The 25138-nt window shown below is 48.9% G+C and overlaps 2 protein-coding genes, 1 long non-coding RNA gene and 1 pseudogene across 12 annotated transcripts in view; 2 read left to right on the forward strand and 2 right to left on the reverse strand.

The window, feature by feature from the left end:
* The window catches only part of IGSF3 (immunoglobulin superfamily member 3), a 113253-nt gene extending 95623 nt beyond the window's left edge, over nucleotides 1–17630 (forward strand). For 4 of the 6 annotated variants that reach the window (XM_077119771.1, XM_077119774.1, XM_077119776.1 and 1 more), the window contains 4 exons: nucleotides 989–1399; nucleotides 4797–5204; nucleotides 12027–12542; nucleotides 14338–17630. In XM_077119771.1, the coding sequence (XP_076975886.1) occupies nucleotides 989–1399; nucleotides 4797–5204; nucleotides 12027–12542; nucleotides 14338–14648 (1646 nt within the window). In that variant the 3' untranslated portion in view covers nucleotides 14649–17630. The remainder of the gene's footprint in view (nucleotides 1–988; nucleotides 1400–4796; nucleotides 5205–12026; nucleotides 12543–14337) is intronic. The other 2 variants (XM_077119775.1, XM_077119777.1) reach the window with 1 other exon arrangement.
* Nucleotides 17631–18345: 715 nt separating this feature from the next.
* On the reverse strand, nucleotides 18346–21279 carry LOC143649801 (uncharacterized). Of its 2 annotated transcripts, XR_013159191.1 has the most exons (4): nucleotides 20847–21279; nucleotides 19524–19656; nucleotides 19229–19264; nucleotides 18346–18671 (listed from the first exon to the last, which is right to left on the reverse strand). It is a non-coding gene; the product is annotated as an uncharacterized LOC143649801 (long non-coding RNA). The 2 variants fall into 2 exon arrangements; XR_013159190.1 differs by having other exon boundaries at nucleotides 18346–19264.
* Nucleotides 21280–21389: 110 nt separating this feature from the next.
* CD58 (CD58 molecule) overlaps nucleotides 21390–25138 on the forward strand; it is an 83311-nt gene continuing 79562 nt past the window's right edge. Inside the window, exon 1 of one of the 4 annotated variants that reach the window (XM_077119779.1) lies at nucleotides 21390–21542. In XM_077119779.1, the coding sequence (XP_076975894.1) occupies nucleotides 21503–21542 (40 nt within the window). In that variant the 5' untranslated portion in view covers nucleotides 21390–21502. The remainder of the gene's footprint in view (nucleotides 21543–25138) is intronic. The other 3 variants (XM_077119778.1, XM_077119781.1, XM_077119780.1) reach the window with 3 other exon arrangements.
* LOC143650904 (uncharacterized) lies at nucleotides 21805–24769 on the reverse strand (annotated as a pseudogene).

Here is a 25138-nt window from a genome sequence, read left to right on the forward strand (position 1 = left end):
TAAGATAGATTTCATTAGAGCTTGGCTTCTGGCCATCTTAGAGGTGGACATAATCATCACTTAGCAGGTAGGGTGCACTCCGGAGTCTGCTCTTCCTTCTGGTTTTGGAGCAGGATGGCAAAGGGAAGGAGAGACTAGAGTTGATTCTGTTCTTATTTCTCACCGTCTTCTCAGCCTCTCCACCCTTCCACATCCCCACAGGAACTCCACCCAGCATCCTCTCCTACCTGCTACCACATTTCTTCAGCGCCTCTCCTTCACTCACCTATTTCAGCAGATGTCCATGGAGTGCTTTCTGGAGCCCAGGCCTTGTGCTAGCTCTGGGGGTGACGATGCCTGCGTTTCCTGGGAATTAAGCTCCTGTCAGGGCTGGGATTCTGGGATTCTGTCTTAACCTTAAGCACCCCCAGTCTTCCACTTTGTGTGGGGCACAGAGTAGGCACTCAGTAAATACTTGCTGATTGCCAGGAAGCGTCTTTGTCTCTCCTCTCATTGAGTTCACAGGCTAGGGCCGAAGGGAGAGGAGCGGTGAGGGCAGGCAGCTTCGTGAGCAGACGATGAAGGTCTGGGGGGCGCATCTAACCCAGCGGGATGAGGACTCTGTACTAGGAAAAGGAATTTTTTCCTTTATATCCTCTAGATACTTGGGAACCATTAAAGCTTTATAAGCAGGGAAATCTTATGCCCAGATTTGTGTTTTAGCTGCATCACCCTGGAGGCTGCAGGGCACCAAGGGTTGCAGGCAGGAGACCGGGGAGAGGTGGTGAGGCCCGAGTCAGGTGTGGGACCAGGAGGAGACAGACGGAGGCGTGTTTTGGGGTTATCGCATCGGTTCGGTGCTGCCTTCCCCACACCAAGGCAGGTTCTGGAGGAAGCCCATCAATGCTGAGTCCTCTAGGGATTGTGACGGACGAAAACAGGCTGGGGGAGGGCTGCGTTTCCAGGGGCACATGGTGGTTCTACTGAGCGCTGCCTCTTTCCTTGGCAGTGACAAAGCTGCAGGTGAGCAAATCAAAGAGGACCCTGACACTGGTGGAAAATAAGCCCATTCAGTTGAACTGCTCAGTCAAGTCCCAGACCAGCCAGAACTCCCACTTCGCCGTCCTCTGGTATGTCCACAAGCCCTCGGATGCTGACGGCAAGCTCATCCTCAAAACCACCCACAACTCCGCCTTTGAGTACGGCACCTACGCCGAGGAGGAGGGCCTGAGAGGAAGGCTCCAGTTTGAGAGGCACGTGTCCGGGGGCCTGTTCAGCCTCACTGTCCAGAGGGCCGAGGTCAGTGACAGTGGCAGCTACTACTGCCATGTGGAGGAGTGGTTGCTGAGCCCCAACTACGCCTGGTACAAGCTGGCCGAGGAGGTGTCCGGACGCACGGAAGTCACTGTCAGGCAGCCAGGTAAGGACTGGCAGGTGCAGCTGGCTGGGGCTGGTGGGATCCATACAGGACACCGACTAGGGGCAGGCGGGGCCACGTGTGATCAGTCTCATGGGATGAGGCTGCCCGCAGGGCTCACACTGCCCATGGGCGCAGGTCCAGACACTGTCACCTGGTGGACTGCAGGTCCTTCCACTTGACCGGGGGCACACTCATAAAAGCATCCTGGACTTTGCTTCAAGTTCAGTACGTTCTCCGAGGAGGAGGCTGCAGAGGGCAGCTGCGGTTGCAACTTGAATCTCTTTCTGGCTTTGCACTGTACGTCCTGGATCCTCAGGCGGGCTCCACACTCAGAATTATTGCCTGGAAGGCATTTTCTGGCTTCCTGTGCTGGCTTCCCCCTTCTTCTTCTCCTCCCATCTCCGGTTCAGACAGTCCATCTCCCACATGGAATCACCACGTGGGCCCTCTCTGATCCTGTGGGCGCTGCCCTGATTCTGCTCCCGGACGGATGCCGCCGACCCTCTGGTGCAGCATTCTCAGGGAGGCCCCGGTTCCACTTTGGGCAGCCGCTGACGCCCACTCCAAGCCCCAGCCCATGCCTTCCTGATGCCCGTGGAGGTGCTGACTCCCGCCCCGAGCCCCATCCTGTGCCGTTCCTGATGCCCGTGGAGGTGCTGACGCCCGCCCCGAGCCCCATCCCGTGCCTTTCCCGATGCCCGGGGAGGTGCTGACGTCCGTCTCTAGCCCCATCCCGTGCCTTTCCCAATGCCCGTGGAGGTGCTGACGCCTGCCCCGAGCTCCACCCCATGCCTTCCCGATGCCCGTGGAGGTGCTGACGTCCGTCTCGAGCCCCATCCCGTGCCTTTCCCGATGCCCGGGGAGGTACTGACGTGCGCCTCGAGCCCCACCCCATGCCTTCCCGATGCCCGTGGAGGTGCTGACACCCGCCCCGAGCCCCACCCCCGTACCCTTCCTGATGCCCGTGGAGGTGCTGACGCCCGCCCCGAGCCCCATCCCATGCCTTTTGCTGCCCTCTCCACCTGGGCTGCACCTCTCCTGCTGCTTCACCCGTCCTGTTGTCACCTGCCCAGTACCCCATCCTCCATTCACACCAGATGATCCTCCACATACCACGTCCCCTAGACAGTGCTCAATCTGTCTGTCCGACTTCCCTGGATCACCGGAGGCCTCACAAACGCATTGTTTTGTGGTAGTTTCTTTACTTTCCTTCTCCATTGCTCTGTGAGCACTCTGAGGACCCAGCTGTGTCTTTACATCTTCAATCACCGGGATGGCATTCTTAATAAATACCGGCTGAGTGAAGACAAGCGGTTACTCTCCTTGAACTCCCCAGGGCATCTGCACTTGCAGATCTCCCAGCTAGAACATGCTGACCGTAGAGACTCTCTTATCTCGGTCTTCCTCAGAGAAGTGTTCCTCGGCCACCTTAGCTAACACAACCCAAAACACCGACTGCCTTTCCCCAGCCCTTCCTCACACCTAGCACCCCTGGCATTCTGGGTGCTTACTTGTGCATTTACTTTGCACTGTTGTTCTCTTCCGCTGGAATTGAAGCTCTGTGAGCACATGCAGGGAATTCGTCTTTGTCACTGCTCTGTTCTCCCAGGAGGCCCCAATAAATACCTCTTCAGTAAGCAAATGGAACCAGGCACGGCACTGCAGCTGTTGCCTGGCCCATGCTGGATGCAATGGGATTGCGCCCCTCTTTTTTCGGGGATGATAGGTTTCTATAGCTGCCCAATTCTATAGCTGACCAATTTTCATTGGTCTCACAGTGCCATTTCATGCTAGCCCTCTGCTGACATGTTAACGGGAAGCTCTGATCTAAAGTGATTCCTGTTGGCATTTCCAGCGACCTATATCCTGATGCCGGGCCAGTCCCTGGGGGTTCTGAAAACCGAAGCTGGTCATTAGGCCCACAGAGTTCTTTTTTGTTCTATTCTTCCTTTCTGTTTTCAGTTCTGATTATTTTTTTCTGTTGTATGAAAACGAGCCCCTTTCCCCATTTCCTCTTTAGTCATCACGCATCCTTTCCCTGCCTCATTTGCACCAAAACTGATAGAGTCTTTTGGATCCTAAATTTATCAAGGGATTTCCCCACCCGAGGCTACAGCCTTACATTAAGCCTAGTGGAACAGTGCAAAAGGACCAAATCCTTCTCCAGACGTTTAGGGAAATCTCTGTTTATGCTGAATATTAACACTACATTCAGAAAATTCACAGGACCCTGATGAAAACAATACATGTCCCTTTTTCAGCTGAGGTTTTGGGTTTGTATATTTTCTTTTTTGGGTTTTCTTTCCTGCTTTTAGTTCTTTCACTTTATTTTTTTTTGCTAATGAGAAAGCAAATTTTTTCAGAACTGTTAGAAGACACACAAAAACACAAAGAAGAAAACAGCCATCTTTCAACCTAGAGATAACCAGAGTTAACTTCGTATATATGTATGTATGTATGTATTTGGATGCTGGTACTTCTAAATATCTTTTCTGTAATTTTTAAAGTTTTGACCTTTTAACCATGAAAGTGACCACCTGCATTTTAAAACAGTGAGATGGTACTGAAATACACTGCCTTCCTTCTCAGACACCACTCAGGAAGGGCTGCTTTCAGAGGTGCTCCTGTGCGTGTACTGTTCCATAGCTCTTACATCCTTCTGGTCCAGGTAACCTCCTGAGGGTCTAAATTTGTGAAGTGTCTGAAATCATGGACATGCCAGCACTAGTGACATTTTTCAGCCAGAAGTGCATCAGGCTGCTTGAGTTTTCAAACCACCCAGTTCTCTCCATCAAGATCAGTCTTTTCTTTAACTTATCAGTTCTCTTCCCACCTTGAGAGAGAACCCAAGGCTTTTTTTTTTTTTTTGTAAGGAAAATAAGAATGTGGTTCATAGGGCCAACTTCTGAGCACGTTAAGCTAGGTCTCCTTTACAGTCCTTTTGTGGCTCCAAGCCCAGCACGTTCTGGTCACTTTTGAAAGTTGACCCTTTCTAGAATAGTCGTCACTATGTCCCATTCATGCTACTGTCACCCCCGCCCCCATGGCCACCCCCTGCAGTCAACCCTATGCTTCATTTTAATTTCAATTTTAATTTTCCATCGTCATTTGGACCCTCAGTGATAGATACAGCTCCTGCTTGTCCTGTGAGCATCTGAAGAGATGGGGGCAGCTGTTCCGGTACCGTCTGACCCACGGAACCGAGGCACCTGTGCGCACGCAGTCTAGGGACTCAGGGTGCGGGTGCCGCGTCCGAGGAATGACCAGCTCGCTGTGTCTGTGTTGGCAAGGCCCCGCTCACCCACAGCCCCCACCCCCCACCCGTGCAGCGGCGCTGGGCGAGGGGCCGAGTGTGCCCGCCGCCTTCCTGTGGCTGACGTCTGGCTCTCTGTTGCAGACAGCCGCCTGAAGCTCAGCCACGCCCAGGGGAACCTGTCGGTGCTGGAGACGCGGCAGGCACAGCTGGAGTGCGTGGTGCTGAACCGCACGAGCGCGGCCTCGCAGCTGGCCGTGGAGTGGTTCGTGTGGAAGCCCAACCACCCCGAGCGCGACACGCTTGCCCGCCTCAGCCGGGAAGCCACCTTCGGCTACGGAGAGCAGGCGGCCAGGAACAACCTGAAGGGGCGGCTGCACCTGGAGAGCCCGTCGGCCGGCGTGTACCGGCTCTTCATTCAGAACGTGGCCGTGCAGGACAGCGGCGCGTACAGCTGCCGCGTGGAGGAGTGGCTGCCCAGCCCCAGCGGCGTCTGGTCCAAGCGTGCCGAGGACACTTCTGGGCAGACGGCGGTGACCGTGGTGAGGCCAGGTGAGCGCCGCGGTCCCCAGGCTGTGTGCCTTGCCTGGTAGCTGCGAGGCTGGGTCGGGGCAGGTGAGCATCTGCACTGTACGTTCGTCTTGACGGTTGTCTCAGCTCTTCTCCTGGCGAGTAGGAGGCTGCACGGCTGGCTTTGGCCTGGAGGGATTCTGTTTCTTCACTAGAATGAGAGCTGGCAGTAACGAATTATTCCAGAGCGCAGACTATTTTCTTTTAAAAAAATGCATTTTATATTTGGATGAGCAGTAGGATGTTAACGAATATCTCGAAACACCCATGTGTTTTAAAAATTCATTGAGCTGTGTTGATGTGAACTTTCAAAGGGAAAAAATGATTCACATGCTTTAAATGGAGAAAAATGAAGGCTCTGAAACCTTCATTCTTTCACTTCCTAATTTTATTGACACTAGCAACTATTCTAAATGGCGTTTTGCTTTTTTTGGTCTTTATTGCTGTTTCTAAAGTACCTAATGTGTCTAATTCCTCCTAGGTATGATTGTTGACACTTTTTTAAACATAAAATTAAGAACTTGAATGTGCAGGATTCCTGTGTCCTTTCATAGCATCACCTCTTAATTTGCCCATGTCAGAGCAAAAGTCACCATCTCTCCTTAAGGACACAGAACGGAAATGAATTTGCGACCTACATCAGTGTGAACTCTTATTTCTTCTGAGCATCTTGATGCTCATATTTGTGGCCTTTGGGCTGTAAGAATTTTTCTTAATGTCCTCCTGTTTGAACAGAGCAGCTGTTTTCGTTGGCAAAGCACTAGAGGTCAGCCCCACATGTGCTGGAACACTCGTGGGTGAAATTAGTACAGCCTTTGCTGCAGGAAAAGGGTGTTATCTTGCTCGCCCGTGTGTTGCCTAAACTGGAGGGAAGTTACCTCTAGTTCACATTACTCATATTTCCCGCAAGCTGAACATAAACTCCAGCAAATACTCCCCCAGAGCCTCCTTTTTCCCCCCTGAGGTACAATTGTGAAGGTCTGGCAACTCTATCCCTTTTACCCCGAATTCCACCCATTTTGCAAATAGCCACACTAAGGCAGTGATGGACATTTATTGAGTACCAGCTACATCCTAGCTACAGTTAGGTGCTTAATGCTCTGTCCTTGCAACAACTTTGAATGGTAGGTGCTGCTGTACTCTTCTGCTAACGAGGTATCGCCACACGGCTAGTAGGAGCAGGTGGGCATGGTCAAGCAGGCTTCCTCCCTGCCGCACTGGATGCTTCCGATGTGGCCCATAAACCTGTCTCGGTTCAACTGGCCTCAACCGACACCCCCACCTCCCTCTCTCCATTTAAACATTTTATTTGTGATAGCATGTATATATATAGCAACATAACATTTCTCATCTTAGCCACTTTATGATTCAGTTGCATTAATTACATTCTCTAAGTTGTTCTGCATATTGTTTTTAATTCTGTTACTTTGGAAGATTTTCCCACTTCATGCAAATAATATGTAACCTGTTTGTAGTTTAAATTTAATTATTGAATCACAAAATATGTGTTTACTTTCTTCTGACATCCATTGTCGGTACAAGTCACGTTTTGACTTTATTTTACCCAAGGAATTTTTTTGACCTTTTCTATTGTGAAATATAACATATATACAAAGAAAAGATAGAAAAAAGAATAATTGTCAAAGTGCACTTCAACAAGTAGTTACAGAACAGATTTCAGAGTTTGTTATGGATTACCGTTCCGCTAGTTCAGATTTTTCCTTCTAGCTGCTCCAAAACACTGGAAGCTAGAAGAAATGTCAATATAGTGATTCAGTGGTGTTACTCATTGTTAAATCCTATTTTCTCTAACTCTTCCTTCTCCTTTCATCCTTCTCCCAGTCTGTAGGGATCTTTAGGCAATGTTCATTCTGACTTTTTCATGTTGAGAAGTGGTGTTGGCACTAAAGGGTAGGGGAATGTAACTGATAATCTTGGAGGTGCTGCTCCCTCTGGGTTTCAGGATTTATCTGGCCTAGGAACCCTTTGGAAATTGTAGGTTCCAGGAAAGCAAACAGTGCATGGAACTTTTAAAGAGTCTCAGTGTGAGCCCTAGGTGTTCTTAAGAGTTAACAGGGGTGATGCTGGTTGGGATTTAGCAAAGCATGGCAATCAGCACTATCTAACTGAAGCTTGCATAAGAGTAGCCTCCAGAATAGCCTCTTGATCTGTTTGATTGCTCTTGGCCACTGATACCTTATTTGTTACACTTCTTTCCCCCCTTTTGGTCAGGGAGGCATTGTCAATCCCATGGTGCCAGGGCCAGACTCATCCCCGGGATTCACACCCCACGTTGTCAGGGAGACTTTCACCCTTGGGTGTCATGTAGCCCAAAGTAGCGGGGAGGATAATGATTTTCCTTACAAGAATTGGGCTTGAGAGAGAGAGACCACATCTAAGCGACATAAGAGGGTTCCCAGAAGCAACATTTATGCCTCATTATAAGTAGTCTTAGCTTCTCCACTGCAGAAATAAGTTTCATAAGGGCAAGCCTCAAAAATCCAGGGGTTGGTCTACTCTACTGGTAGCCCCCAGTGGTTGAGAGGGTTTGTGGGGTTTCCCAGATGGGGAAGTTTAATAGTTCCTTTTTTTTTTCTTCAAACCCTCAAGGGACTCTACTAATAATTCTTTTTTTTTTGCACAGGCAGGCACCGGGACTCAAATCCGGGTCTCTGGCATGGCAGATGAGAACCCTGCCACTGAGCCCCCAGGGCCTGCCCTCTACTGCACCATAGTCTGAGATGTATCTGGGTATTGCATGAAGCTATACAGAATTATGAGGTCTCGTTCCCTTTCTGCACTCCAGGAGTTTGGATTGTTTAAATGAGTGATCCAGTCAGGTTGATTTGGATTGCGTGTTACAGAAAACTTAGGTTCTAGATGTCATAAACCTCTCTGCCTTAGGTAAGGGTCTAGAGTACATGCATTAGCATCTGTTACCCTGTATACTGCTTTATCTTAATCCTAGCCAGGTTGGCTTCATTTCTATCTCTAATTGAGGCCTGATCTCTTTTTCAGTCATTTTAACTGTTATTATATACAGCTATGCCCTCTTTCAGGGCTGCAGCACTCCATTTCTGGGTCTTACATGTCACATTGTTGCTGAAAGTTCCAGGGAAATGCCTGCGGATACACTTACAGCTCGGTGTCTCAGAATCTAGAAATACACTTGCAACTTTAGATTAAGTGCTATAAAGGTTTACAATCTAGGCTCCTATTTTCTTATAATTGTTTTCTGAAAGAGACCTTAGCATATTTGTGCTTTTGTTTTTGGCTCATTTTGCACAGCGCTTCGTCTCCAAGGTTTATTCAGTTCATTGCATGCCTCTCGACATCCTTCCTTTTTGGAGCTACACCATATTCCATCATAGAAATGTATCACAGTTTGCCATTCTGCTTCCCGGTCATTATACCTTTTGGCTGCCTCCATCTAATAGGCATCATGGATAATGTCCAAAATGAACAAACCATGTTTTACAGAATCTTTACTTGGTATGCAATCAACAGCACTCTCAATTTTAGACAGTTTTCATTGGTCTGTAGAGACAAAGAACCAACAAACACAGCCTCTCCAAATATCAAATCAAAACTACCCCTTATTACTTGCCCCCCCCCCAGCACCACCAATTAATTGCCCTGGTAATGGTGTGGTTGTGTTGATGACTTCCTGTTAACTACTGGCCATAGCATGCAATATTAGTTTTTACGCTATACCTCTCTACTGCTGACTCTAATATCAAACCTTTGAAATAGATCATACAAGAACTTGTTTATAATTATAGATTTGATCAGCAGGATACATGGCACTAAACATTCCCTTTCAGTCATATTCACCTTCAGTGTGGCAATGTTACTTATAACCCTGCTAATTAGTTACCCTCACTTCTGTCTGTTCCTTTACACTTAGGTCCAACCTCATTGGGAAGCTTTTCCCTCATCTGTAGCTTCTATGTACCTCTAAGTCTGCTATATTCTACAGTGTAGCCTCTGAGATTACCTTTCCTAGATTCATAATATAAAGTATCTGTCCTCTTGGGTCTGACTTATTTCACTCAGCATTATGTCCTCAAGGTTCATCCACATTGTCATATGCTTTGGAATCTCATTTCATCTTGCTGCTGCATAATGTCCCATCATATGTATATACCACATTTTGTTTATCCACTCGTCGTTGATGGGCATTTGGATTGTTTCCATCTTTTGGCAATTGTGAATAGTGCTGCTTATTGAACATCATTGCGTAAATGTCTGTCATGTCACTGCTTTACCCAAGGAATTTAACACTGGAAATAAAGGAAAAATTATAAGGAAGAGACATAAGAATAGTTCAGGTCCTAAAGTATGCTAATGAACACATCTGTTTGCCTTTGGAACATACTGATTCTCCTAAAATTGATTTATTTAAACATTTGTTGAGTATTCAGGTGTGTGATTTTAATTGCATAATTAATATTGGTGAGGCCCTTTTATTTCTTCATAGTAATCAACATAATAAAACACAGTAGTATAGAATATGGCAGAAAGAATAAATTTTCCTTCCTTCCTTCTTCCTACCTTCCTGCAGTTGTAAAGCAGAAAAGTATAGTTTTGAAATGAAAAGTTATCTATAATCTCACCACTAAAATATCCACTATTAATAATTTGATAGATGGTATATATTCTTTGGTCTTTTCCTCATGTCTTCATATTTGGCATCTGTCTGCCTCTCTTTTGCTTGTTCGCTCATTCAGCAGTCAGAATCTGATTATTTAATGTGACTCTTTTCTCCACTCACCATTCTCTTTTGGGCATTTTTCCATGTCATTAGAACCGCTTTATAAACCACCACTTTTACTGGTTGCATAACATTCATTGGGTGTACTTCAAAGGTCTTTTCTGAGATAGATGTTGAACATATACAGGAGCTGAAATATTATAACTCTAAAAGTTATGGCATGTAAAAATTACCGTCTGTGAATTTTCTACAGGATCAAATGCACGAAAAGTATAGCTGAGTAGATTAGTAGTTGTGTTTTGTCAGGCAGCTGGGGAAGAGAGAAAACCACACTGGTTATACACAGCCCGGGAGTTGGCCAAGGTGACAGCCGTGGGGCTGTAGCATCGTGAACGGGCCAGAGATGGACCTCACGTGGATCACCTGTTAACAGCTCATCAGGAAGATGGGGGGCCGTCTGGGAGACCCAGATTGATAGAGGAGGCCTGTGAGCAGGGAGGAGGGTTGTAGGAATGTGGAAATTAATGTCATTCAGACAATGTGGATTGACTCATTCACGCAGCCAAGACCCTCGAAGTGTCCAGAGAAAACTGTAGGTGGTTAGAAGAGAAGAAAGTGAAGGGGGAGTAGACAGGGGAGGGAACCTTCTGGAGGAATGGAACGTATGATGAGGTCCCTGACCTACTGACACCTTGTCGTAACGGGTTGATCACATCATACCACCCAGAGCCACCTCCTTTGACACATCAGCCAGTTGCGAGGAGCTTTGGGACGCTGTGCTAGGGAAGGAAGTACCGTGGCTCGTGCCTCCTGCCAGTCTGTGTAGTTTCTAATGGCCTGGAGGGGTGATGCATCACCCAAAATGCTTTCTGGGAGGATAAGCTGATGAGGAGAGGGAGTTTGAGTCACCAGGGAACTGACTGAATGTTGTCCGTCCCTCTGTGTTCTGTCCCGAGCGCACGCCTCTCCTGTGCGTGCTGGGCTGAGCTCCATGCCCACCCCCTGCCACCCCCTGCAGCTGGTCCCTGGAGCCCAGGTGCTGGTGGTGGGCTCTGAGGCTCCAAGTGGGCGGCAGTGGGTGTGCAGGGCCGTGGCAGAGCCCCCCGAGGACAGCGGGGCTCTCAGCTTCGTGTTCACCTGTGAGTGGCATATTAAGCCAACTTGTTGAAAACCCAGGTGATGCTTGGTTTTTGTCTTGGTAGAATCTGACTTGGTGTCTCTCCTTTTGTCGATGTCCCATTGGCATCTTTTATGAACATTTCAGAAACCGAGCCAAGGTACGGCCTTTGAGGAGCTTGAGAGTGAATTATTTGTGGAGAACCTAAAATAAAGAAAAAAGGGAGGAGAGAGGGAAGGAAAAGAGATGGAAGAGGGGACGGGTGGGGTGAAGTGGGGTGTAAGGGTAAGAGGAGAAGGAAGAGGAAAAGGAGAAAAACGGGGAACGAAAAGGAAAAGAAAGGAGAGAAAAGAAAGAACACAGACTATTGGGACCTGTCTGGTCGGTCTGTGAGCAGCGACTCAGCGTGGGATGCCTCTCAGGGGTTATGCCTTGTGTCCCACCTTGGTCTGGTGAGACCCATGCCATACCCTCACCTGAGATGCCATTCACACTCAACGTAAGGGGCTCTTTCGGGTTCGTTCTTTGTCTTTTGACTTCTGGAATGAGCATTCATCTCCTTGGGATTCGCTGTGACTCAGGCAGCAGTTTATGTGCCCACAGTCTAAAATTCAAAGGCTAAGAAAGGGGTTACAGCGAGTGAAAATAAGTGTGCTTCCTTCCCCAGATCCTTATAACCAGCCACGTTACGAGCCTCTTGTATATTCTTCTACAGATGTTTTATACACATGTAAATAGTTATGCGCGCGCAAATAAAATACGCAGTCCTTTTCTGCCTAGAGCACACATGGCGATGTCTCTTGAATCCCCTTCCATATCCCTGCACCCAGCGTCGCCTCATTCATTTCAGCAGCGTATCGTATTTTATCGAACGGATGTTACTAGACTGAATTTGGCAGCGGGTGTTTAGATTGTTTTGTGCAAAGAAATGAAAGCCGCCTCCTCGCGCTCATGTGCCCCTTGTCCTCCCCAGATGCTGCCCTGCAGGTGGACACGGTCGTGCCCAATGCCACGGTGTCGGAGAGGGCTGCGTTCCAGCTGGACTGCAGCATCGCCTCTCGCTCCAGCCAGGACTCCCGCTTTGCTGTGGCCTGGTATTCCCTGAGGGCTAAAGCCGGAGGGAAAAGGGGCAGGCGTGGTCAGGAAGGAGAAGAAACGAGGGAACAGGAGGAGGACGAGGAGGACGAGGACGAGGACGAGGACGAGGAGGAGGAGGAGGGGGGAGAAGGGGCCCCGACCGAGCGGGTGGCCCTGCTCAGGGTGGGCCCGGACGCCGTCTTCGGCCCCGAGGGGCGGCCCTGGGAGGGCAGGCTCCGCTTCCAGAGGCTGTCTCCGCTGCTGTACCGGCTCACCGTGCTGGAGGCCAGGCCCCACGACACCGGCAACTACTCGTGCCGCGTGGAGGAGTGGCTGCCCAGCCCGCAGAAGGAGTGGTACCGGCTGGCCGAGGAGGAGTCGGCGCCCATCAGCGTCCATGTTCTGGACACAAGTACGTTTTTCCAATTCACAGAGGGAGGGTGTGTCGCTGCTGATTGCAGCTGGGCCCGGAGGAGCAGTTCAGAGCTTGACTCTGGGTGAATAAGCAGGTTTTCCCAACCATCGTGCACATTTATGGGGCGGATTTGAGCTGTGGCAGGATGATGTCCCAGCAATTAAAATGATGATGTACCGTTTCATCTTTATGATAGATTTGATGCTCCCCCAGATTCTGTTTTAGGGAGATTTCATTATATAAGCATATCGTTAGATGTTATTTTGTTACTCTGTAGAAGAGTGTTTCAGATTCATAGGAGGAAGTAAAAATGAAGCTGGAGTACCCCACGCTTCCTTCCTCTTGGCCTCGAGGATCATTTTGCCTCAGGTTGTATTTTGGAAGTTGACTCGGGGGTTAGGTGGATTTTGCTGGTGGGTTGGAAAGGTCAGCTTAGAGAGACAATAATCTTACAAGAGAGTGGGAAAGAGGTTAGGTGCAGCCCACCTGCCACCAGCCTTTCCTACAGATTGGTCTGCAACTCAGAGTTTCCCCTCTGAGGGTCTTTATGACCATGACTAGAGGTTAGTGGAGATAATTGGGGGCCTAATGTATTCATTCTGACAAGGCACTCTTTTGGTTGGCCTTTTGTCAGAACGTAGAATGTCAGACTGGAATGCTGCTTATCATGGTAGAACCAGCCTAATTAGCTTAGCAAAAATAAAACCTTTGCTAGAATTTTTAGCTTCTTCTAGGTCAAAGCATTTTACCTAAGCATATTTACCTAAATAATCTTGATCTGAGTTTTGCCAGCGTTTCTCTTCCTTGGTCCTTCCTGCTTACAGTGTATTTGATAGAACCATACGGAATTGAGTTTTGGTAGGTCAAAATGGCTGACTTTTGGCAATTCCGTATACTTCAGAAATCTCATCAGTGAGTGTATGATGTTTTCTTAATTCTAATAAGCAACAGCTATACAGTTTGAGGGAAAGCAGAAGGAAACTAAATCATACAGAGATCATCTACTGAACAGCCTGCTGCCCAGAAGTAAAAGGGAAGGTATTTATGCCACATTTTATCTGCCCATTGCAAATGTTCATATTTATTAAACTTCATAGAGAATAGAGATCATCCAGCAATGCTGTTTTACAGAAAAATGTAGATTCCCAGAGGCTGGGCACCCCAAAGTCCCAGTAAGCCATAGAATAGTCCTCAGCCTAGGCCTCTGGGCATCTGGTCTCTTTCTCTCCCACATCCAGGTATAACTAATACTATGCGCTGGGCTGCCATAGACAAACTGTGGACACGTATAAATGGCTAGTAATGGCATTTTAATTGATAAAATTAATCAAGTAAGCCCCATTCGTAGTAAGACTGCTGGGAGAAGCTGGAAGGGAGAGTGTACGTTGTATTTCCAGAGAAGGACCTTTGTTGCAGGACTGAGTGCAAACAATGCATAAAATATAACCATGCAGGAGGCTCAGACTGAAGTGCGGTTAGTTCCTTTTCCCTCACAGATGCAGTCCCATTCGCCATCCCTCAATTACATTTCAGGACGTGGCTTTCCTTGCCGTAATCATGTCTCACAATGGAAAATGCGGGCATTGCTTTGTTTGAACTCACAATTGTGCCTGAATTGGAAGAGCCATTGTTGTGGGACTAAGAATAGAAGTGTCATCGCCCCCCGCCCCCATTTGGGGTGGGAGGAAGATGCATGGCGATGGGGGCGCGCCCTTGGGTCTGGTGAGGTCATCAGGGACAGATGTCACAGCCCGGTGCCTGAGCCCTAATTGTCTTGTCTCTCGCGATCCAGGCGCCACCCTGCAGTCCCTCATCTGCTCCAACGACGCCCTAATTGTCTTGTCTCTCACGGTCCAGGCGCCACCCTGCAGTCCCTCATCTGCTCCAACGATGCGCTCTTCTACTTCGTCTTCTTCTACCCGTTTCCCGTCTTCGGGATCCTCGTCATCACCGTCCTCCTGGTGCGCTTCAAGAGCCGGAGCTCCGGCAGGAACTCTGATGGGAAGAACGGGGTGCCCCTGCTGTGGATCAAAGAGCCGCACCTCAATTACTCCCCGACGTGCCTGGAGCCCCCGGTGCTCAGTATCCACCCAGGAGTCATAGACTAAGGGCGATGGACCCGTGGGTGTTGGCCGTGGGGCAGCTGGGGCTCGTCCTCGCTGCCTCTTCCTCTGTGACTGCCCAGTGACCGCACCCAGACTCTGCAGTGCCCAGTGACCGCACCCAAACTCTGCAGTGCCCAGTGACCGCACCCAAACTCTGGAGTGCCCAGTGATCGCACCCAGACTCTGCAGTGCCCAGTGACCGCACCCAAACTCTGGAGTGCCCAGTGACCGCACCCAAACTCTGGAGTGCCCTTGCTGCAAGCTGCCAGACTTGAGAAGTCTCACAAGTTCCCCGTGAGTCATGGAGACAGACTGCCGTGAGCCGGCACCCAGCAGATGGGCCTGTGCTATCTCTCTGTTGGTTGGTTAGCTCTTCGCACACGGATGTCGTGATCCTGCCATTATAGGTTTCTTGTTTTTGTTTTTGGTAATGTTGTGAGTGGCTCCAGGTGCCACATCTACTCACTGATTTATATCGTATCCTCAGATGTTTCAGGGGTTCTTATTCTTTGTAATGTTCTCTTTTTAAATCCCTTTGGTTTAACCTTTTTGGATTTCATAATGTCGTGAACTAATTTCTCCTACGTACAATGACTGCGAAAGGAAGGATGAACCTTCTAAGCAACAAGGCATCTCTTTCGCGCCTTTCTGTTTTTGCACACTTGAATATTGCCACCCACGGATCAAAATACACCCGAACATTTTTTTACTTTCTTAACGAGACTTGAAAATTGTGCGTAGCGTAGACCCGATTTGTAGTTCATTGTTTCCCTCAGCTGGAGTTGTTAGAACCACTTTGTAATTAAGATGAAAGCATTGAATTTTGATTCAAAGAACTGTGTACGTAGAAAAGAAATCCTGCATAGCCTCATTAGGAGTAGATGGTGCCCGGCCAGTCTGCAGGGAGGCAGGAAAAGGCTTCATCCCAACCTTGCCAAAAAATAAGAAAACTTGCTTAGAGAACAGGTCAAAAGCTCCAAACAGCACAAATTTTCCAAGCCTATGTGTGCATGCTGCTTTTCCCAGCTGCTTTCAACAACTACTGGCTTTCAGATTGATCAAAGCCAGTGATTACAGAAGGAGAGGAAAAAGGCCGGGTGTTGTTGGCTTGATTTGTTCTGCAAGGACAATCCCTAACTGGGAACTGGGTGCAGGTGGGCTTCTGCCTTAGTGGGCTTTGCCAGACCCGTAAGGGAGAGGATCTGGTGAGCTCGGAAGTGAACTGAGCACATGGGACCAAAGCAACCTCTGTCTACACCCGGAGGAGGGCACTGGGGCAGCCAGCAGCTAAGTTTGTGAAGACTGGGGTGGTGCAGGGTGTGAGGGGCTTTCCAGGGCCTAACAGTGAAGAGTGGGGAAGAATAAAAAACTCCCTGGAAGTGTGAAGACTAGGTTTTTCTTTCTCTTTCCAGTAAGATTTTAGTCAAAGAGATTGACATCTATCTTATTCACCATTTATCTCTCCCTACATCTCACTCTCTGCCCTAAGAATATCAGACAAGGGGAGGTCTAAATGCAGCCTCTCTTTAAACCTTTTAGCTTGCCTAATCACAGCAAAAGGTGATCCCAGCTCTTCCCTTCCTTGGTTCTTGGGTGTGCTTTTGGTTATTTGGTGGCTCACTGCTATCATGGCTTTTTACTTTAGCGCACCCTAAACCCAGCGATGGCTGGTGCCACCCCTGTTACATTAGTGTTGGGCAATACGCTTGGGTACCTTGGATCATCATCAGTTGCAAATATTTCCTTTTGCTCACCCCATGAGGGTGCCTCTGTGCCCCTCGTCTTCCTATGTTATGCTGGCCAACACTGCCGTCCCCGCTCTTTGAACATCACATCTAACGAGAGATTCCAGAGAAACTTTGGCCTGAAACTGAACAGACTCCAAGGGAGGCCGTGGAATTCCCGGGGCATGTGGGCCCTGCTCTCTTAGGGGTCTGCAAGTGTCCGAGTGGGCAGCGTACTCATGGGGTTTGCTGAGCCACAGCTGAGGGCAAGTCAAGTGATTATCCAGCCCTCCCTGACAGGCTTAAATAGACCTGCCTATTTTTTTCTCCCAAATACAAATACTCTTGGTCATTTATTAAGTTTCAGCAATACTTTAGATGTAGAGAATAGGCTTAGTGTTGAGGAGAGAAGGCAGTCTTTGGCCCCATTTCTTTCATTTCAGGGCTGTGGGCTTCCAGTGAGAGAAAGCTGGCTCCTGCTGTGTAGACCAAGTCAGTGAGGAGGGTACCTTTTCCTCCGTCTGCGTGGAAAGAGGCCCCGTGACTGCATGGGACTGGAATGTGTGGCTAAGTTCTGAATTCGTAGTAGTTCACAGTTGTAGAAGAGTAGTTGCCCGTAATTAAATATGTCAAACAGTTGCAGGATATTTGAAAGGAAAAAAGAAACCGAAGCCAGTATTTTAATAATTGTTTTGTTTTTCTGGATATTTTCTACTGGGCTGGGGATGCCATCAACAGCCAGCTTTGTGTGAAAAACCCCAGGACCTTCTTTGGCCATTTCAATGGAAATGTGGAGTCCGGATGAATGGGAATGGTGCCCTCTAGTGGCAGCGACGCCTCATTGCACACCGCCTCGCAGAACTCGAGTCTTCTGCGTCAAGGAGAGGAAAACGCTGAATACACTCCTGACTGATCTACGTCTATAATGTTGCATTTATTAAAAACAAACAAACAAACAAAAAAAACAAAAATCACACTGTGCTAAGCCCATTCCAGGATATGGATATGATCACACCCTCTTTCACCAGGGTGTTTCTGTAACAAGTTTTCATGTTCTTTTCAAACAATGGTTTCTCTGTGTTAATTGTGGAAGAAAAAAAGAGATGGGCTAAAAAAAATTACCCATGCATGATGTAGAGAACTGTTGATTTGTTTTGGATTTTGTTTTTGTTTTTTTAAAGGAAAACTTTGTAAGATGTTGCACTAAAATGTTTTATATACACTTCAGAGACCTGTAGTAAATTATGTTGAAAATACGGCTGTTTGCAGTGACTGGAATTGGCTGTCCTACTTCCCCCCTCACTTAACCCACCACTTTGCTCTTGGGCACTGTGCCCTGGTGCACAACTTCCAGGGTTCTGCCTTTGGCATTGGCCTGCTAGGCCCAAGGTTCATAGAATTGTGACCTCTTTCTTATCACTCCCCAGCCCCGCCCCTCCCCCAGCCTAAGTGAGTTCCTTTGTGCAAATTAACAAAAACACCTCCTACTCAAAACACTTCACTGCCATCTGCTGAAAATGCAGATCTGCTGAAAATGTGTCATAAATGCACACTTTGATCCTGACCGTGAAGGCTGTCCTTCCTTTGGAGTTGGGCAATGCGTAACATACCTGCTGGCTAGATGGGCAGGCTCAAAATGTAGCATTTGTGACTACCAGTCTTTTGATGTGTTGTTTTGTTTTGATGCTAGGGACAGGGGAGCTAGTGGGGAAGGAGAGCAGAAACATGGGACATTCTTTTTGGCTAGCAAGACCACACCGTCTTTCTCAAACTATGCAGTATTGCCATGACTGAGAAATACTCAGCAAGCATTTTTCAGGACTGAAGTGAGAGCAGAAGCTGTGCGTAGTATACTGCTCAGTGAGACTGCACAGTACACCAGTCTCTGTTCCCTGCACAGCTCCACAACACGAAGATGCTGGGATGTTTTGGAGGAGTTCACCACGCCTGTAAATAGAGGAGACAGGCAGAATGATGAAGGTCACAGCAATGATACATGATTAGTCAGAACCCATTTATAATTCCTTAAAATTCACAGAACAGGCAAAAGGAACAAGATAGAGGGTAAAAAGCAGATGGAGGTGCTTTTTTCTTTTTCTTCGTTTTAAAGTCCAAGCCAAGGCTTAAGTGTATGTTTTCCTCTGCTCCTCAGTCCCATTTACTGCATCCTTATCAACTTCTTGCAGCTGCTGGCTTGGCCAGGAGTTGAAAATATGTCTATCTCTTGGTTGCCCAGAATTGCTTCATGTTGTCTTATGCATTATTTTTGCCTAATTTTTTTCCCCAAATGTTTCTTTCTGCCAGGGAACAAAAGGGAAAATAGATTGCTCTCTATACCGTTTGTGCAAATCAACCCAGTGTTTACATAGATGAAGTATGTGCAAGATTACTCATGAGACAAGGGCAATTTTCATTTTGCAGGGTTAGAAACCGTGTTTTGCTTACTAGTTCCGTGGATTCCTAAACCTCCTGGATTAGTTGCAGGAATTTGGCAAAAACTAAAGCCTGAGTACCAGAGAGTGGCATAACAGGTGAGCAATGACCCACGGTTACATGAGCAGGCTGAGTGAGCCCTCTTTTCTTACCTCTAAAGCATGAGACCTACATTGACGGGGAGATAAAACTGGCTCTCTCAACCCAGGCCACGAGATGAAAAACAGGTCCAGCTGTCCCGTTGGTGGCAAGTTCTCAGTACACGAAAGGAGCCTTTTTGGCTGCCTGTCTAAGGCATAGCAGGGTCCAGATTTTCTGAGCCATGTTTGATGCATTACGTCTGCTAGAGGGGGCATATAAGCGCTTCTACAAATGCTTGATGGAGGGCAGTGTGACGGTGGCTCAGTGGCAGAATTCTCACCTGTCATGCCAGAGACCCGGGTTTGGTTCCAGGTGCCTGCCCATGCAAAAAAGAAAAGAAAAAGAAAAATGATTGATGGAAGCACAGCATTCCTATTAACAGACGGGGCAGCAAGACTCATTTGTGGAAAGACAGGCCTCAAAGGAAGGCCGAATGAATCATTCCTCACCCAGTGCCCAGAGACTATGACCAGGGCAGTGTACCCCCAGCCCCAAGGTGACTGGGTGGTCTCCGCAACCCAGCTTCTGCGGGCGAGTCCGAATAGCAGCACACCTGTGAACCCAAGCCCACTCACCACATCCTGCTCCTGGATGAAAGCATAAGCATGAGGCTTTGGCCTGGGTCGGAATCCCAGTTCTACTCCCTTGTTGTGTGTCCTTATGTCTTTAGGCAAGCCATTTACCTCCTCCGAGCCTCAGTTTCCTCATCTGTAAAAACAGGGACAATGATAGGATTAAAGGAATCTGGTTATGCACTTAACACAGGGCCTGGCATTCAAGAAATGTTTGTTGAGCCACTTTCAGTGAGTCTCAGGTGTTTAAGGCCACACTCTGACTCATCCATCCTTTACAAATTGACTAGTTCCTTCTTGCCCAAGGCAGAGGAAAAACTTGTTTTCCTCACATTTGTGCTACATACTGCACCTGTCTTTCTCAGTATCCATAGATGATAGAGAATGTCTTAAAGTAGCAGGCTTCATGATACAGAACATTGGTTCCAGAAAATTTGATAGTGATAGCTTTAGGATTTTATATCTACTTTAATAAATAATTTATGAATTCTTGTAGTACGGTTTAAAGGGCTTGAGTTGAGTGGTTTTGGAGTCCCCACCTATGGATGATGGAGGTAACAGCACCAGTGAAGCATATTTCCACCGAGTTCCATAATTCACAAGGTGTTCTAATGTTTATTAGGGTAGCAGGGAGGTTTGTTCACGGGAAGAGGTAATTCCGCCTACAAGGTAACCAGAAGTTCTTTGTATTAATTCTCATTACTGGGCAGGGGTATTTCTGGTGCTTTTCTCTGAAGTCAGGCAGGCGAATATAAGGAGCTGGTTCTGGGAACAGATTTGGTTTGAGGTCTGGGCTAGTTTGCAGCTGTATATACCCCAGAAAAGGCCATGTTATTTTAATCCATTCCTGTGGGTGGAATCCTACTATGGGTAGGCAATTTGGTTAGAGATGCAACCCATTCCATTCAAAGTGGGTCTAAATTATTTTACTGGGGCCCTTTATGAGAAGGTAAAGGACAGAAAAGGCTGATGGAGCTTAGAAAAGAAAAGCCCCCGTGAGGCTAAGAGAGGACCAGCAGGCCACGGGCCTCCCCGTGTGCTACAGGTGTCCCAGGTGCCAGGGGCCTGATTTCAGAGTCCAGGTATCACCCTATCGATACCTTGAGTTGGACATTTTCATGGCCTAAGAACTGTAAATTGTGAGTTAATAAATCCCCATTGTAAAAGTCAACCCCTTTTGGGGGGAGCCAAACAGTGGAAGGACTTGATGTGTCAGCACCATTCCCTGGAGGAAGAAGAAAACACAGGACGCTGAGAAGGGAGAAACCAAAGGCCAAGGGAGTGTTGAGGGTCAGGCTTAAGGAGAAGGCGGGGCATCTCACCGACCTACATGAACGAGGAAAAGGAGCTGCCGTAGGCGCTGCACCAGGTGATCCCACACATTCTAACAGTCGGTTAGAACGTCCCGTTTTCCTTGTCATTGATTTTAATATGTGAGAAAAGTGGTGCAAAGAGGCTGAGTGTCTTGCCCAGTGGCCTTCAGCCGAGTTACTAGCAGGAAACGCCAGCTCCGCGCCGCCGCTGCTGGAAGGCACTGAAGGCAGAAGTGCATTCGGGCCTCCTGCCTTTCTTGGGCGGAGTCCCTCTGTCGCCACAGGGCCGCGGCTCTGGGGGAAGCGACAGCCCGCCCCAACCGGAGTGGCGTCCACCCCACCACAAGCGCTAGGGAAAAGTCCCCGGGACACCCGGTTTTGGGACAGCCGGCCGCCGTGAAGGCAGGAGGGGCCCCCGGGCGGCGCGGCGGCGCGGGCTGTGCCGGAAGGCCCGGGCGCAGGGCGGGGTGCGGGGGGACGGCGAAGCGGCGCGCGGCAGCGTCCGGGGAGTGGGTGGGGAAAGAGGAACGACGTGGGCGGGAAGTGGCGCGCCGACCCGAGGGCTGACGGGGCTTGGCTTTACCTTTGAGGAGCGGTGGGAAGCGCCCGGCGCCGGGCGCACAGGCCTCCCCGAAGCGCTGCGGTCGCAGCGAGCGTCCCGGGCGGAGCATGGGGGTCTTCGGCGTGCTCTGCCTGCTGCTGCATTTCGGTGAGTGGCCCGGTGGGGACCGGGCGGCGTCGGGGTGGGGAGGGGTGGGGTGGGGAGGTCCGTGGCCCCGGGGGGACCCCCTCGCCACCCGGGCTGGCGCGGAGGCGGCTGCGGGCCCCGGAGAGAGGCGGCCAGCGCGAGCCTTTGCAGGCCGAGGAGCCGCCACTCCTGCGAGTCCCCTGGGTCCAGCCCCGAGGGAGGAAACTTGGTTTGTCCCGGCGGCGCCTCGCATCCTGTCGGCGAAGGAGAGGTGCCCGGGAGCCTAAGTCCGCTCGCCTCTCCGGCGTGGGGGGCTTTCTCCTCTCTTCGGGGTTCTTCCCAGAACCTCCTCAGCCCGGCTCACCTCCCCACCCGGCGGGTCCCCCGGAAGGGTGTGACACTTCTCTGAGCCACAAGTGAACTTGGCCGCGGAGCCGACGGGGCCGTCCCCCGGCCTGGGCCGCCGGGTCCCGCGCCTGCTGCAGGAAGAAGGCTGGTCGGCCGGGTTCCCAGCTCCGGGGCCCCGCAGGCCCGAGGTTACCCCCCAGCCCACCCCACCCCGGGCTGCTGGCACCTTGGGGGGCGTCGGGGCTGGAGTGGGGGTGGGGGTGGGGGTCGGTGCTTCTCAGAATTGCCCCGCAGGCCGCGGGGGACAGGGGCCCGCGAGAAACGGGAGCAGAGTCGCCGCCGCCCCGCGCTCCAGACGGTGCCTGGGACCCTTTTCATTTCTTCCCGCTTCGGTTACATCCCACCACAGCCCCCCGCTAAATAGGGATCATTCTGTTTCCATTTTTACCTCCCTGCTCTCATCAGCTCCTCCACCCATTGGCCCCTAGTCACGGCCAATCCCCCAAGTCTAGAACTAGCCCTTTACCAGTTCTTCCTTCCTCGAGGCTCTTCTCACTGTGGGCTTGTCTGCGGATGTCTTCTGTCCGTCCGTGCCTGGGCTCCGCGTTTGTTGGGTGCGCATTCGTGGTGGCATCCGCCTGTGGGGCTCAGCCCAGCTTGGGGGGATTGAGGCATGGGCAAAGGTCCCTGCATTATCAGGAAAAGCAGCGAGTGTTGTGGAAGGGCTCTGGGAGTGCTTAGGTGCCAAGGCTTCGTGAAGAGAGGGTGTTTGAACCTGGAGTGTGAGGAGGAAGAGGGGTAAGACGGGCGGGGGACTGTGCAGAGCGGACTAGGACGGCAGAAGGTGTGCCCAGGAGGGCGTCTGGCTCTGTGGCCCAGCCCTGAGTGCCCCTCTCGGGACCTTGGAGTCTCGTGCAGCAAAGGAGAGCTGTTGCTGAGCTTCCTGCCGTCAGAGCCACGTGGGAAAAATAACCACATCAGTGGCAAAGAGGAAGGGATTGTATCACAGGGAAATAGGAGGCAGGGAGGTTTGAGAAAGGAGAAAAGATGCATATAGAAATTGAAGGGGTGGAGCGACTGCTGTCCGAATCCCCTGGTCTCTCATTTCCTGGACCCAGAGCATGCCTCTGATACGAGTGCTCTCCATATGCTACAAGTGCATGTTTTTCACCAGGCCCCCTCTGTCCCAGGAGATTCGAAGGTGATTTCATTCAGCTCGCGTGCATTTATCACCTGCTCTGAGTAGGCTCAGGACAAGCCTGAATGGTGCTGAACCCGGGCCAAGCCTGCCGCACTAGGAAAGCTGTTGAACAGTGATTAACTGCATCTGCCCTAGAGGCTGATGCCTGCCCTCAGGCCCTGGCCAAACCTGTCACCTGAGTAAGGGGCCTGTGCAAGTTCTTTGCCGTCTGTGTGCCTCGATGGGATACAGAGAGGGATCGTGAGAGCTTATATGAGAGAAGGGTCAGAACACTATCTGGTCGGTAGAACGGTTGTGGACAGTCACTGAACAGACATTTTTTTTTTTTTTTTAAAGGAAAGACAGAGAGAAGGAAGGAAGGATAGAAGGAAGGAAGGAAGAAAGAAAGGGAAACATCTTTTAAACATTTTCTTGTTTTATTGTATTCTGTTTCTCCGTTTTTTGTTACATGGGCTGGGGCCGGGAATCGAACCGAGGTCCTCCGGCATAGCAGGCAAGCACTTTGCCCGCTGAGCCACCGCGGCCCGCCCTGAACAGACATTTTTTGAGTGTCGTCTGTGTGTCAGGCATTGTCAAAGCAGTGTACAACAAGGAACGGACAATCCCCTGCCCTCATAAAGCCCAGATTATAGTGATGGGGAATGTTAGTAAATTAATAAGTAAGTGAACATTTAGCTGCTGGGTGGTAAGAGTAACATTTTTTGCTACATTTGATAAAAGTATCATCCATTGCTGGATGATAAACATTCACTTCTTATTTAAAAAATTTTTTTTAGCCTCAAGTTTTATTTTCGATCATCTTCATTTTCCTCTGTAATAAACTTAATGGGTATACCCATTTGGTCAGATTTATTCATTCTTCAGCAGTTTAAGCATTAAACAACGACAGTCTTTAACTTTCAATCCTTGATAGTGTGGTAGTCATTAAATAAGAGATTGTTTAGCTTTCTCAAGGAGAAAAAATAGCCGAGGAATAAGATAGCCTCGCAACACAATATTTTTGGGGGTTCTGGGTGGCGAGGAGCGGTGCTGGGGCCGTAAGTTGAACTCTGGCCTCCCACATGGCAGGCAAGCATTCTACCATCGAGCCACCCATTACAATACAATTTTAATACAGAAGTTTTACTGATACTTGGACAATTTCTATGATGTGAGGAAAAAAATAACAATAGTGTTTGAAATGTGGCCAGTCTTCTAAGTCAAGAGCTATGATCCATTGTTCAATCCATTTCAATATCTGATTTCTATTATTCTTTAGTTCTTCTGAATTATTACTGGGTAGCTGATGCACCCTTTCTTCACTGCAGGATGCTGTGGCTTCTTCATAAAGAACTTGAATCACACTGAATATTATCTTGTAGTTTCTTCTCGCTATAACTCCTTGTTTCGAGTCTTTTGTACAGTATGCTGTTATCCATTCTCAGCACAAGAACTATATGAAACCAGGGTTCAGGGAAATCACAACCTAGTTAATCAATAATAACTCCAACTACTTTAATGTGGCATTCTAACTCAGCTCCTCTGTCTTCATCTAAAATGGGGCAGTCATACTCTTCATCATAGCCATCAGGTAGTTTGCCCTTCTTTAGCTAAATCACCACATTAGTGTATTTCACTCCTGATCTTGAGGCAAGTTCTTTGCCTGGTGTAGTTTTTCCAGCCTTTGGTTACCAGTGAGCAGGATGTTTGGCTGCAGCATGGCTCTCACCGCAGTGGCTCCAAGCACCAGACTTGCACGCCTCACACACCAACATTTCTTAATTTGAGATTAGTAAAGCAGAATGAAGGGAAGTGGAAGTGGTTAATATTTTTAAATTTTTTGGAATTTTGGAAAATTTTGAAGTGTTAGAATAGTTGCAAAAATAATACAGTGAACAGTCAAATCACCTTCTTCTTGAATCACCAGTTAATGTTTTGTCACATTTGTTTTACTTCTCTCTTTAAACACAAATACAGGTTTTTGTTTGCTTTTATTTATTTATTTATTTTTGCCAAACCATTTGAGAGTGCAGACCTAGTATCACCTCTCCTATAAATCCTTTAACTCGTGCCTCCTAAGAACAAGAGC

This window comes from Tamandua tetradactyla, chromosome 11 (genome assembly GCF_023851605.1).
Source record: "Tamandua tetradactyla isolate mTamTet1 chromosome 11, mTamTet1.pri, whole genome shotgun sequence".
NCBI lineage: Eukaryota > Metazoa > Chordata > Mammalia > Pilosa > Myrmecophagidae > Tamandua > Tamandua tetradactyla.